The sequence below is a fragment of the Macrotis lagotis genome, chromosome 5 (assembly GCF_037893015.1).
Source record: "Macrotis lagotis isolate mMagLag1 chromosome 5, bilby.v1.9.chrom.fasta, whole genome shotgun sequence".
Classification (NCBI taxonomy): domain Eukaryota; kingdom Metazoa; phylum Chordata; class Mammalia; order Peramelemorphia; family Peramelidae; genus Macrotis; species Macrotis lagotis.
The window spans coordinates 9,342,545-9,357,018 of record NC_133662.1 but is presented as its reverse complement, the minus strand read 5'-3'; the positions used below and the strand labels follow the sequence as shown (position 1 = coordinate 9,357,018).

Below are 14,474 nucleotides of genomic sequence, written 5' to 3'. Positions count from 1 at the left end.
CAACTTCCGCCTGCGACCCGGGCTCGGGAGTGGGCTGGGTTGTCAGCTGCCAGTGGCTTCGCGGTGCCCTCGTGTCCTGTGGACTGATAGGGGAGGCCGGCCTGGGGCTGAAAGGACCTGGCAGAGCGTGTGAGCCGAGGATCCGAGGACCTTGCGCCTGGCCAGGCGCCTGGGGCCGAACAGTAGGAGGCGGACGGGCATCGCTGGACCGAGGGCGGTGTGGCCAAGAGAGCGCAGTCTGGAGAACCTGGGGTGCAGATCTCGATTTTGACACTTAGCAGTATGTCGGGGGATGCATAACTAACGTGCTAAAAGATTACAAACGCTTGCACTTAACGATTCACATTTTTTCCTCCAGAACCTTGAAGGCTGAATGCTTTTATTAAAAGCCTCACAACCTTAAGGGAATCAGATTTATGCAGGTCAAGGGATTTGCTCAGGCTCACACTTCTAAGTAAATGTCTGGCTACCGTGGTCTTGAACACCAAGCCGTGCACTGTATCCACCCAGGCATAATCACGATCCACTTAGCTCCTTTACGTTGTCTGACCCTATTTCTTTATATTTGAACCTGAGATAAGGTCTTAGATTTAGAGCAGGAAGGAGTCTTAGACATCTATTATTATTATTATTATTATTGTTATTATTATTATTATTATTTTGCAAGGCAAATGGGGTTAAGTGGCTTGCCCATGGTCACGCAGCTAGGTAATTATTAAGTGTCTGGAGTCAGGTATTCAGGGCCGGGGCCGGTGCTTTATCCACTGCGCCACCTAGCTGCCCCCTAGAAGTCTATTATTAATGGTAATCCAATTTTACAATTGAAGTGCTAACGTGTTGCCAGAATTTCTACCCAGAAGCAATGTAGTTCAGTGATTAGAAATTCTGGATTTAGACTTGGAAGGCGAAAGTTGCATTTCCGAATCTTCCTGATCCTTGGAACTCAGATTCCTAGAATTAAAGTAGAAGAGACCCCTTTTATTTTATTTTTTTTTTATTTTTAGGTTTTTGCTAGGCAATGGCGTTAAAAGTGGCTTGCCCAAGGCCACACAGCTAGGTAATTATTAAGTGTCTAAGGCCGAATTTGAACTCAGGTACTCCTGACTCAAGGGCCGGTGCTCTATCCACTGCACCATCTAACCACCCCTGACCCCTTTTATTTTAAGGTAGAGCACCAATGTGCTGGGTGCTGGGCATTCAAAAGTAAAAATGAATTAGCCTTTGTTCTCAAACTTACATTCTAAAATGGGATATAACATGTAAACATATACAAGATAATCTAGCCTCTGCTAGACTGGCTTCCTGATAGCATTATTATTTGCTTTGATGCATGGAATGTTTAGGAGAAGTATGAGGGCTTGCTGAATCTTTTCAGGACTGCTCATCCACCCTTAGTGTCCACTCAACATTCATTTGTGTCTCCAAGAAACTATAGTGTGAAATGGCCACACCAGGGTAAAAACCATTTGCTACAATGGATCAAACCATGGTTTATTTAGGGGGATTTCCACCCCAAGCATGTGAAGACTTTCCCGATGGAATGGTTGCATGAGAACAGTTTGTTCTTGTGAACATGAAGAGAGGTGAGACAGGCACCATGGAGTAGAGCTTGGTTCAACAGCAAGGTGCCAAGGTCATTCACTGTATCCTGTCTTAGAAAAAAAGGACAAACAACAGTATTTACCTTAGTGGGTTTGTTAGGAGAATATATGTCTTCAAAAATCTTGGAAGTCTTTACGTAAATATTGACTGTAGCCAGGTAGGAAGTTGTTCATAGATCAGGAAGAACTGAAGTTCAGGTCTCTCATGTAGCATCTGGCCCTGTGGTGGAGTTTCCTTTTTGTTGTCAGTGAAATTATGGGTCACCCCTATTCCTATCCAAATTCTAGTGAATAGATTCTTTAGCACTTTGGTGCTGGTAAAATAAAGCTATTGAATTAGTAGAAGATACCTTTTACCAATAAAATCTAGTCTAGTCTAAAAAAAAAGTGGAGCTTTACAGTTTGTACTTTGGGTACTTTGAAACTTAAAAAAAAACATATAATGAGGCAGGAACCTTAGTTTATTCCTTATCCTTAATCATCACTGCTGTCTATGAAGATAGACAGGGTTGGTATTTTTATCCATTTTGCAGATGAAGAAACAGGCCTAGAAAGTGGTTTAGATAGTAAAGATTTATTTATTAAGCACTTAAAAATCACTTGCTTGAGGTCATGTCCCACCTCATTGGGAAAGCCAGGACCACAACCTCAGTCTCTAGATCCAAGGCTTTTTTTTTTTCATTGTGCAACATTCAAAAAGTATGGGAGTCCTAGATCTGAGGATAAACTATAAGGAAAGGCATATTGAATAAAATAGTTGGGATTAAAGAAATTATTGACATCACTGAGGAAATAGAGGAAAAGGATTTTTGAGACTTCTAGTGATTGTACTTTATCTCTTCCAGGAAGAGATCCTGGCCTCCCTGCCTGCTCAGCCTCAATGTCCCCCTTGTCCCCGGCCTCTCTTCGGACAAGGTTTTGGGGACTGAAACCCTCTCAGAGTATCCCCTGGCCTCACCCTTTCTCCACTCATGGGTCTGCTGATCCCCAAAGGAATCGTAAACAGAAACAGAAGCGACTTCGAGAAAAACAGGGGGCTTTGGAAGCAGAGACAGCAGGAAAAAAGATGGTAAAGGGGCAGGAAGGTTTGGCTTGGATAGGGGATACTTGAAGGATGGTAAGTTTCCTTAAATTTTACCCAGTTTCTTTTTCAGCCACCAGTGAGGTGCAGTAAAAGCTGGAGTGCTAAAGACATAGTATTATATGAAATTCCTACAGAACCTGGTGAGAAAAAAGGTGACTCAGAGATGTGAAGACCATTTCCTGTCTCTTCCCCAATATTTTGACTATTTATTAAAGACATATTTGGGAAAAGTTCACAGATAATGGAATTTTTTTCTTTCATCTGTTCTCCTAGATGTCACAGGGCCTTTACCTACTAAATACAGTCCCCAATATGTTGAGGCTGCTTGGTACCGTTGGTGGGTTCGAGAAGGGTTCTTCAAACCAGAATATCAGGTCAGTAACTGATGTCTCTAGTAGCTGTAGTAGCTCTAGGTGAACAAGATTCCTGCCCTCAGTGTTTACAGTCTAGAATCACAGGATAATAGATATAGAGTTTGCCGAGACCATCTGCTTCAACCTTTTTTGTCGTATAAATAGGGGATCTGAGACCTAGTGTGGTAAAAATGATATAAATTGGAATCGGCAAAACCTGGGTTGTTTGAATGAATAAGGCTGGAGAGGCATGCTGTGTTAGATTGGTGAGGGCCTTGAATGCAAAAGGCAAAAAGGAGTTTGAAATTTCCTTGGAAGGCAATAAAGATTCCTCGAACATATTTGTATAGAAGAGTAACATGACCAGATTCATGCATGAGCTGGAAGGATCCTCAGAACCTCTCTTAGTTTTAGCCCTCATTTTATAGCTGAAGAGATTAAGTGCCAAAGAGATTAATTGATTTGACCAAGGTCACAGAGATAGGAAGCATCAGAAGTAGAATTTGAACTGAGATCTTAGAGTTTTGGAAGGGACTTTAAAGTCTAGTCCAATCCCATATTTTACAGGAGGTTAGAGGTCTTGCCCTAAATCACACAGGTTGTGAGGAGTAGGCTTGGGTTGGTGTGGGAAAAGAGAGGAGGTGGAAAGACTTGATAAGATACCATCACCCTATGGATGATAATGAACCTGTTTAAATTTGGTGGCAGCTCGAATAGAGATGCATTAATTAAAGATGTGAGAAATTTTGGGGAATGGATAGGATTTGCTTGTTCATAGCAGGTTAGGGAGAGGAGAACCAGAGAAAGCGCCAGGGTTTTATACTTAAGAGACAGATTGAATGGTAATAATTTTGAATCAGAAATAGGGAAGTCAGAAGTAAGAGCTGATTTAGTGCAAAGAAAATAATACTGGTTTTGGAACTGAGAAAGCACTGAAATCAGTAAGGTTTGAGCCTTGAGATGTGGAGCTCATGGCCTTGAGGAAATGAAAATTTCCTGCCTTCAGGATTTCTTTTCTGCTCTCTGCCTAGAATGTGAGTGCCTTCTTCCTTGTAGCACCTTAGATCTAGAGAAATTGGGGCGGGGTTCTCTTCTCAAGAGGTAGAAAAACCTGCTTCTTTCTTTTTTCAGCTCCTTTTTGATTTTGTCTTTTGCCTTCCCTTCCAGTCTCAGCTGCCTCAGGCCACAGGGCAGACCTTCTCCATGTGTATCCCACCCCCCAATGTCACTGGCTCCCTGCACCTTGGCCATGCTCTCACTGTGGCCATACAGGATGCTCTTGTGCGCTGGTAAGAGGGATTGGGAAGTGACTGACTTCTGTAAGATAGGGCGAGGAAAATGGGGAGATGAGTCTCTGGAATAATAGGGTGAGGTTGGGCCATGCAGATACTGAGGGATCATGGAAATATTGATATGAAGTTAAGTAGATATATAAAATCATGTGCTCTTCTATCACAGGCATCGGATGCGAGGGGACCAGGTACTATGGATCCCAGGTTCAGATCATGCTGGCATTGCTACTCAGGTATTTCTTTGACCCATTTTCCTCCATCAGGATGTAAATTTCCCTTTTTGAAGTCACTTAACTTTTTCTCTATCTTTACTCTTTCCCTACCTCAGTCTGTGGTAGAGAAACAGCTGTGGAAGGAGCAGGGAATAAGGAGACATGAACTGAGCCGAGAAGATTTTCTAAAGGAAGTTTGGAAGTGGAAGGAAGAGTAAATATAGCTCCCTAATTCCCAGCCCTTCTTTCCCCAATATTCCATTCTTTCCAGGGTCCTGAGCATCTAGCTTCCCTGTCCCAGTCCTCCCTAGTTTTCCTCCCTTACAGTTTAGGCAAGGGAGTCACTATACTTTATTTTCCTGGGAACAGAAAGGGTGGTGAGATCTGTGAGCAACTACATGCCTTGGGAGCCTCTTTGGATTGGGATCGAGAATGTTTTACCATGGATGCTGTAAGTATCAGATACTTTGATCTCCAAGGGAATGGTGGATTAGGTGATGAAAGAGTGAAAATTTGAACCTCAAGAATCTGGCATATTTAGGTTCCTGAGAGGAGTGATGGAACATGGTAGGATAGGAACACAAAGCCAGGGACTACTGGGTGTGAACCTAGACCTTCTTTCAGAATTCTTCAATAGCAGTGACAGAGGCCTTTGTTCGTCTGTATGAGGCTGGGCTGTTGTACCGAAATCAGCAGATTGTCAATTGGTCATGTGCTTTGAGGTCAGCCATCTCAGATATTGAGGTAAGTGTGAGGTTGCAGTGAGTGGGTTAGGGAATAGGATCCTTTTTGTATACCTAATGATAAACTGGGGGTTAAGAGTGGTTGGAACTTTGGGTGTCTCAGATGGGATTAGAGGGGATTTAGAGGTGGGTTGAGTGAGTAGACAAGGAGGAATACAAACTAGAGTCCTTTTGGGCCATGAACACAGAATAATGACACTGGTCTTTCCTAATATGCCCAGGTAGAGGGTCGGCCCCTACCTGGCCGAACAGATTTCTGCCCTCCAGGCTATTCCTCTCCTGTCTCCTTTGGCCTTCTCGTTTCTGTTGCCTTTCCAGTAGATGGGGACCCTGGTGAGTTCCATCTATTCTCTTCCTGACTTAGTGTGTTCTAGTCTAGTCTGTCTATGAGTATCATGTCAAACTCTTTGGAATCACCCATTTTCTAGCCTGGGGAATGGAAGGAAGTAGTAACATTCTTCTTTATACAATTAATATCTTCAAATTAATTAATCAGAAAACTTTTATCTGACTGCTTGTCTGGCATTGGTCACTGAGGGGATACAAAATGTCTTTTCTTCTACCCTCAAGATGGGGAGGCAAGACTGTCACCTATGAAATAGAATAATTCTAATTCTGTGTCAAACTCTGTGGTTTGGATTGTAAATTCTTTAGGGGTCAAGAAGAGCAATAAATTAGTCTGAGCTCAAGTCATGGGTGAGAGATTTGCACTGGGCTCTGAGAGATGGGTCTATAGTAAGGTCAGTTGAACACCTGTAGAATATGTTGCCTCTTCCACTTCATTTGTTGAGAATTTCGTAGTTTATTTTACCTCTAAGAGTGATACCCAATCCCATCCTCTCCCAATTGTTTCATCCATTTAAATTACTGGAAATTTTTGAGCATTTGGACATTCAGTTGACCAGAAAACCCAATCTCCTGTGGATGCTGATCCCTATTTTGCACAGTTACGTTTGAGGAAGTTGTTGTTTAAGATGAGCACCCGTGCCCTCTTATTCCATGTGCTTCTGGGAAATGGGATAGTGATTCAGAGTTGATTGTATTTTCCCTAGATGCAGAGATTGTAGTGGGGACCACACGGCCGGAGACTATGCCTGGTGATGTAGCTGTGGCTGTTCATCCTGATGATCCCCGGTACACGGTAATAAATGACTGCATCTACCCATCTGATCTCACACTCTCCTTTTTCTTTCCATTCCCAATCTACACTTCTCCCCACTGAGATGGAAGACCACCCTTTATGTTCTTACTGGTCCTGCCCCACTTTTTAGACTTGTGAAGTTCCTTGAAAAGGAAATAAGAGAGCATATGATTGAACTTATTTTCTTTTCAAATAACGAATATGAGATCTAAAAGGTATAATTATTTGACTGAGGTCATTCAACTAGATATGGGAACAAGATTAATACTTTTGATTTTTGTCTCTTAGCTCTATTCAGTTCTTCATTTTCACCCTCTTATCCCCAAGGCCTTCATTTTTTTCTCTTCCAACAAATGTGTCTACACCTGATCTATAGAAAGCATTAATAAATGCAAGTTGAATGACTGACTGATCTTTTCTTCTCCTCTTCAGCACCTCCATGGCCGCCAACTTTGTCATCCATTAAGTGGAAAGCTCCTTCCCCTCATCACGGACCCTGCGGTCCAGCCTGACCTGGGCACAGGTTTGTGGTGACTATGATAGAGGAAAAAAGCTAGGGGAAGACTAGAGAAGGAAGAGAGATACAAGAAGAATGAGGAAATTCACAGAAATATAGTAGTATTTACACCTATAATTTGCATAAACATTTCCTCAAGATAACCATTGGCCACCTTGTGAGATAGACCATATAGATGCCTATTTTTCAGATGAGGAAACAGGTTTGTGGATGTTGAATATCAGAGTCACCTGGCTTGTAGATGACAGAGCCTGGGTCTGAACTCATGTCTTCTGACTTGAAGTTTGTGCTGCTTTCTACTTAGAGATATAGAAAGGGAAAGTAGTTTATGGAACTACAGATGGGGCTTAGGGAGGGAAAATTGAGGGTCTTATTGTTTCCTGACTATTATTCCCTTAGGTGCAGTGAAGATAACCCCTGCTCACAGCTTTGTTGATGCTGAGATTGGGGCACGACATAGGCTGGGCCCTGTGAATGTCATTGGAGAGGATGGGACCATGGTCTACCCCTGTGGGGATTGGTTACAGGTAGTACCACACCTCTGTTATTCCTCCTTGTTTTTGAATCCTTGTGTCAAATCCCATAGACTCCTCTGTTTCTACAAAGAAATTTTCCTTACAGGGTCTTCACCGATTTGTGGCTCGTGAAAAGATTGTGTCCGCACTTAAGGAACAAGGGCATTTTCGAGGCATTCAGGACCATCCTATGATACTTCCTATCTGCAGGTAATTCTCTTCTTGCATGAAGACCATACCTCTAAAAGAGTTTTACTAAAGTAAAAGGAGGGTAGGGTCATACCATTCTGAGGAAAATAGAAGGTATAGGATATAGGAAGATTGAGATTGAAAGAGAATGAATGGGGCCTTCCTCTTCTCTCTGTAGCCGTTCTGGAGATGTGGTGGAATATCTTCTCAAAAACCAGTGGTTTCTACGATGCCAAAAAATGGGGGAAAGAGCTGCCCAGGTAAGACCCAAGTGGGGACACTGCATAAGGGAGTTGGGACCTCTTGGACCTGGGAATGAGGGAGCCTGGGAATCCCCTTTCTGGAAGAGGCCTCTGGGACTATCCAGGATGTAGTCATAGAGATAGATATAATGACCTCAGCAGGGCTCAGGAAGGTCAAATTTGTATGTTTGTAATCTCTCTGTGACTCTCACTCTGACTGGGATCTTAGTAGAGGAAACTTGAGTCTTGGAATTATCTCCTTGAGACTAGTTTACCAGACATTAAAAACAAGGGTCATTGCCTGAGGTCTCCATTTCTTTGTAGGCTGTAGAATCAGGGGCTCTGTGTCTCAATCCTCCCTTCCATCAGAAGAATTGGCAACATTGGTTTTCTAACATCAGGCAAGTAGGAGCACTGGTGAGATTAGGGAAGAGGGAGGGAGGGAGGGAGGGAGAGAGAGAGAGAGAGAGAGAGAGAGAGAGAGAGAGAGAGAGAGAGGTCAAATCATACTATGAAGTAACTTATTTTTGTGGTGATGGTGGGGGCATCTCATTCACAGTGATTGGTGTATTTCCCGGCAGCTATGGTGGGGACATCAGATCCCAGCCTATAGGATTGTTGGAAAGGAGGTAAATGGGGGAGGGTGGTTTGGTTTCCTCAGGGCAAAGGAAAGGGTAAGAAACTGGGAAATTGTTGTTCCAGATTGCCTTGCAAATCTTGCTACCATCCATCCCAAGTTGCTTTTTTTTAGGGAGACAGTGAGGAACATTGGGTAGTAGGACGATCAGAGCCCGAAGCCAGAAAGGCAGCTGCAGAACTCATAGGGAGACCAGAGAAGGAGCTAATTTTGGAGAGGGGTAAGTAATTGGGCTAAGATTGGAGGCTGATTTCCTGTGTACCTGAGGAGAGTAGATGTTGGGTTAGGAAAGATGGGGAAGATGATCTGGGAATTGTCGGGGAGGGCCAGACCCGGGGTCTATCTAGATTTTGGGTCTGAAAAAATGGGAAGGGGGAATAAAAGACTGGAGTCCTCAGAAAACTAGATCCCAACTCTTCCTGTTGTTGTTCCATCCCTCAGACCCTGATGTTTTAGACACCTGGTTCTCCTCTGCGCTTTTCCCCTTCTCTGCTCTGGGCTGGCCCCAAAAGGTGAGATGGTTTAAGAAGATGTGAAATTTATGACAGTAGGGAAAGATATCATGAAACTGAGGATTCCTGGAGATGGGGCTGGTAATATTAGTCCCTTTTTTCTATTTCTTTTGCATTTCAGACCCCAGACTTGGCTCAGTTCTATCCCTTATCCCTCTTGGAGACAGGCAGTGACCTTCTGATGTTCTGGGTGGGTCGAATGGTCATGTTGGGGACCCAGCTTACTGGACAGCTTCCATTTCCACAGGTAACTGCTCTTCCAGTTCTCTATCCTTCTTTCCAGACTCCCCAGCTGAAGAGAGAATATTTCTATTCATCTTCTCTGAAACCTAAGGAAAGGAGATCCCGAGGCCAGACTTGTGTCTTTGTTTCCAATTAACTCCTTCCACATCCCTTACTTCTCTAGGTACTTCTTCACTCCATGGTTCGGGATGGGCAAGGTCGCAAGATGAGCAAATCTCTGGGAAATGTGCTTGATCCCAGGGATGTTATCAGAGGGGCAGAGCTACAGGTCAGAAGACTGCACCATGATTGGGGAAATGAGTTGGAGGAATAGGGATGGATTTTGAATAAATTGGAGGAACTTGTGGCTGCTAGGTATTGTGGCTAGGAAAAAGATTCTGTGGTGCAACTAATGGATTCTCACATGGAAGCCATGTATATTATCCCCTTAGGTGCTACATGAGAAGCTGAAAGATGGAAACTTGGATCCCAGGGAGCTTCAGATTGCTGCTGCTGGACAGGTAGAGACTAGGCATTTACTGTTTATCCTTCCCTAAGCTGTATAACCCCCAGCTGCCACTGCCCTTAGAAACACATGCATCTTGAACCTCTTTTTTGCCTTCCAGCCCTTGGCCACTTTTTCTCTTCTCTTTTCTCTCCTTCCAGAGGAAGGATTTCCCTTATGGAATCCCTGAATGTGGTACAGATGCCTTGAGGTTTACACTCTGTTCTCATGGAGCACGAGGTAAGACCACAGTAGACAGGTTGGGAATAGACTCTGGAGATAAGAGAAAGGGGAATTAACCAAGCCAACCTTCTGAACCCTTTCTGCCATGCAGGGGATGACATAATCCTGTCTGTCTCTGAGGTCCTGAGCTCTCGCCATTTCTGCAACAAGATCTGGAATGCCATGCGATTCATCCTTAATGCCTTAGGAGACAAATTTATACCCCATCCCCCTGAAGAAGTGTGTGTGTTAGTTGTATTGGCAGAAGAGGGATCATGGATAGATGGTATTGAGATTGGTAGTCTGGTTGTCTTAACTTGTTGAGCATTTCTTTTGTCCCATAGCTGTCTCCCTCATCTGCCATGGATGCCTGGATCCTCAGCTGTCTGGCCTTCACTCTAGGGGAATGTGAGCGAGGCTTTATTCACCAAGAGCTCTCTCTCATTACTCATGCTTTGCACCATTTTTGGCTCCATAAACTCTGTGATGTTTACTTGGTGAGTTGGCAGGGGGAGGGGGGAGGAAGGGAAAGTGGGAGAGGAGAGGGGTGGGGGGCATGGGGGGGGCACAGAGGCCAGGTAGCATTTTCCTCTCCACTTGTCCTACTCCTAATTTGTTCACCTTTAATCTCATGGTTTTCCATGATAGAATCCTCTTGGGACATTGTACAATGAAGGAGGGGAAAGAACCAGTTAGCATTTGTTTCTTTTCCCCCTTGAATTTTTTCTTGGGGGTCTACATAGGTGGTTCCTCCCCTTTCATTTCTCCCCCAATTGCCTGGGAGGAAAAGAAAAGAGGAATAATCAAACAGCTGGATTTCTGAAAAATTGAAGCAGAGGAGCAGGATAAAGATCTGAACCTGTGGGGACAATAAGAGAACTGAGAAGTTAATCTAGTGTGCTCTGAGCCCAGTGTAGGCCACTGGAACAACTAATATGTGATTACCTATACTACCTAATATTAACTGATTCTGAAAAAAAACATAATTTTAGGCAAAGACAGCATGGGGGAGTTGTTCAGTTCACCAAAGAAAATATTCTAAGTGCACTTTCATGACCTGTGTGATCTTGATAGAGTAACTTATCTTTTCTGGGCCTCAGCTAGATTAGATGATCTCTTAAGGTAGGTCCCTTCTATAAACTATGGTTCACTCTATGAACCTATGCTTCTGTTATTGTTCAGTTTTCTATAAACAGTAAAGTTTTGAAAACTTATGGTTAGGGTTAGTTATAAACATGATATTTGTTGTGGGGGATTGCTGGAGGTAAGGGGGAGAACCCTTGACAGAAAGGAGCTGCCTCGAGACTGAGTTATTCAGTAGGGAGGGGAAGGAAACTGGGAACATTGTTGTGGGGTCCCCTTTTCTTTCCCAAACTATGGAATTGGGCAGGGGATAGTGAAAAATAATTTGGGACTTAGAGTAGGGAAGTGATGCACAGGGGTCCTCTATGGCTGACATTGGTCCTTTAATTTCCAGGAGTCAGTGAAACCTGTGTTGTTAAGATCACCTCAGGCCCCTGGACCACTGCAGACCCTGTATTCCTGTGCAGATATTGGGCTTCGTCTCCTTGCCCCACTCATGCCCTTTCTGACTGAAGAGCTTTGGCAGCGGTTGCCTCACCAGCCAGATTCTACCCCAGCTCGAAGCATCTGCGTTGCCCCCTACCCCAGTGCTCAAAATCTGGTGAGCCACATCCACTTCAGCATGGTGCAGCCAAGGGTTCTAAGTTCTGAGCTCCACTTTCCCACTAACCTAAGGTTCCTACTATCCATAACATAACCTCCTTGGCCTCAGTTGTCTCATATGTCAATGACAGAATTAGACTAGATGTAAGAATGGAGGTTCCTTTCAGAACCACAGCATTCTGTGATGCTATGTATTGGGTAGGTTCTGGGTGGAATAGTGGGAGTTGTTGGGGTATAAAGGATCTTCTGGAAGTGTTGGTAACATCATGCCAAACACATTTAGAGCAGGTTCTCAAGGTTAGCTTATTGGAATGTTTTATTATCAGATGATCTTGTGGTTTGTTATTGTGGAGCCTTTCAAAGATGAATCTTTTAGATGCTCATTTGCTGTGAGGGTCTCTTTCTGTCCAAGGTCACTGAATTGCAGTATAGTGGGGCCCCAAGGATCCCTTAAATAGCATAAAGATGGTCACTCTTAATTGTCTCCATCTAGGATTCTGTCTGACAGCCTAACAAGTATGGTTAGTCATTGAGCAAGGTTATTCTCTGTAATGTCTGCACAAAGGTTAGGGAAACATCTTAAGCTTTCCTTATTCACCAGTTACACATCCATCAATTTCTTGAACCCATTTTAAATCTAATGTAATGGGGTTGTGAGTTCTAGATTGTAGAGATGATCTGGTCAGACATAGTCACCTGACCTGTTAAGTAAGCAGTGGAGGGATAGGGAGACAAGCTTATTCTTTAGTAGGCTTTCCCTGGGTCCCACATGTAGTTTATGGTTGCTTCTCACAGAAGCATTGGTGCCAGCCAGAACTGGAACAGCGATTTTCTCGGGTTCAAGAGGCTTTGAAAATCTTAAGGGGACTCAGAGCCATGTACCAGCTCAGCAAGGCCCGACCCAGAGGTGAGAATTATCCTTGAGGGGAGAAGGGGTTAATATTTGAGAATTGAGAACTAGAGAACTAGTCATACTTGGTTGCTGAAAGGTGTAGAGGCTATGATAAGGGGAGGGATCAGATTCCTAATGTTAATTGCCTTTGAGTCTCCTCTTTCCCTTTCATCTTGCCCAGTGTTGTTGCAGTGTTCAGAACTCAAAGAGCAATGCCTCTATGAAGATTTTCTAGAACCACTGGGCACCCTGGCCCATTGTGGGCCTGTGAACTTCCTACCTTACAATAAAGCATCTCCCCAAGGCTGGGCCCAGGCCTCACTCAGCAGTACCACCCAGATCTACATGGAGTTACAGGTGAGTGGGGGGAAGGTAAGGAAATAATTTGAGTGCAGTGACAATAGGGTGAGTAAGGAATTAGAAGGAAAGTGATGCAGAGGGATTGTTGGGTTAAGCAGAAAGAAGAGATTATGGATGGAAAAAAGAAAATATATTAAAGAATGAGTAGATCTGAAATATCTAACTTTCTCCTCTCCCCAGGGTCTGGTGGACCCTCACCTTCATCTCCCTGTACTGCTTACCAGAAGACAGAAACTCCAGAGACAACTTGATAGCCTTTCAACCCGAACTCTTGTTGAAGGGAGTGAAATAATGCAGAGAGAGCATAAGGTGAGTTCTCAAAAGAGAGAAGCAAGATTCCTTTGGTCCTTGGAGGAAGGTGGATAGGTGGGCCAGGTATCTAGATTATCACGTTTTATCTCTCCAAGGTCTCTTTCCTCCTCATGGAGCTATCAAAGTTGGATCAGGCAACATCTCTCCTCCAGCAGCTGATGGAAACAACTCCTACAAAGGCGTGAATTCCATCTGATTGTTTCTTCTCTTTAATAGACCCGTCTATGAGTATTATTGGGTCAGGTCCTGTCATGACCTCCCTCTGCACCCTGCCTTTTTTTTCATTCTCAGGAGTAAGATAATTAAAAAAAAATTTTTTAAGCTAAGTCTGGTGCCTTTGTTTATCTTTCCAAGTGACATCTCCTTTGCACTTTAGTTTCTTTAAAAATAATTCTAGCTAAATAACTACCAAACTAACACAGTGTTATTAGGACTGTATTTATTGCATAAAAGGAATATGGGAAAGTGCTTTCTTAATTTTTGAGAATAATTTGTATAGTATTAACACTAATTGTTTTATTTGTTTGATAGAATTCTCCTTTAAATCCCATCAGGAGCAGACTTTTTTTTCCCCTTTAGCTGTTACTTTACAACTAAATCTATTTCTTTTTTGAAATTATATTGATTAAAAAAATAAAGATATATTTTAGTAGGATAGACTAGATGAGAGAATGAAAAACAATAGAACTCAGTAACCCAGTGTTCTATAAACCAGAAAGCATAAGTTACTTAGGAAAGAAAATCTGTTTGAAAAAAATTTCTGGGAAAATTAGAAAGCAGTCTGGAAGAAATTAGTCTTAAACTCTATACTATATTACACAGTACAGGGGCAGCTAGGTGGCGCAGTGGATAAAGCACCAGCCCTGGAGTCAGGAGTACCTGTGTTCAAATCCGATCTCAGGCACTTAATATTGACCTAGCTGTGTGGCCTTGGGCAAACCACTTAACCCCATTTGCCTTGGAAAAAACCTAAAAAAAAATATGAAGTGTATTACACAGTACATTCTACAAATAATTCTGTAAAACAATTGGAAGAGAAACACCTTATACACAGCTATTGGTAGGAAATGTATTTTTTTTTCAAAGTATAGAAGTAATTACGATAGGTAACTGAGGATGTGAAACTGAAAAGCTTTTGCATAAATAAAAATAATTTCTAAATCTAGGAAAGTGGTTTAATGGGGAAAAAATGGAGTCATGGGGTTTGCATCCGCAACAAGAAGGACCACTGTTTCAC

At 43.1% G+C, this 14,474-nt stretch overlaps 1 protein-coding gene across 2 annotated transcripts; it reads left to right on the top strand.

Moving 5' to 3' along the window:
* The first annotated feature begins 15 nt into the window (after positions 1 to 15).
* Positions 16 to 13,619, top strand: VARS2 (valyl-tRNA synthetase 2, mitochondrial). 2 transcript variants are annotated; one of them, XM_074236750.1, is made up of 30 exons: positions 16 to 252; positions 2,447 to 2,670; positions 2,756 to 2,837; positions 2,959 to 3,059; positions 4,206 to 4,327; positions 4,497 to 4,563; positions 4,659 to 4,756; positions 4,912 to 4,993; positions 5,167 to 5,286; positions 5,507 to 5,618; positions 6,338 to 6,426; positions 6,859 to 6,949; positions 7,343 to 7,470; positions 7,565 to 7,668; positions 7,826 to 7,907; positions 8,214 to 8,290; positions 8,449 to 8,518; positions 8,641 to 8,746; positions 8,968 to 9,038; positions 9,160 to 9,285; positions 9,445 to 9,549; positions 9,713 to 9,781; positions 9,927 to 10,005; positions 10,100 to 10,227; positions 10,332 to 10,484; positions 11,465 to 11,671; positions 12,469 to 12,580; positions 12,747 to 12,922; positions 13,106 to 13,234; positions 13,333 to 13,619. In XM_074236750.1, the coding sequence occupies exons 2-30, from the start codon at positions 2,482 to 2,484 to the stop codon at positions 13,420 to 13,422; spliced, it is 3,165 nt and encodes a 1,054-aa protein (XP_074092851.1). In that variant the 5' UTR covers positions 16 to 252; positions 2,447 to 2,481; the 3' UTR covers positions 13,423 to 13,619. The 2 variants fall into 2 exon arrangements, with proteins under 2 accessions (XP_074092851.1, XP_074092850.1); XM_074236749.1 differs by having other exon boundaries at positions 16 to 280.
* Positions 13,620 to 14,474: the final 855 nt, after the last annotated feature.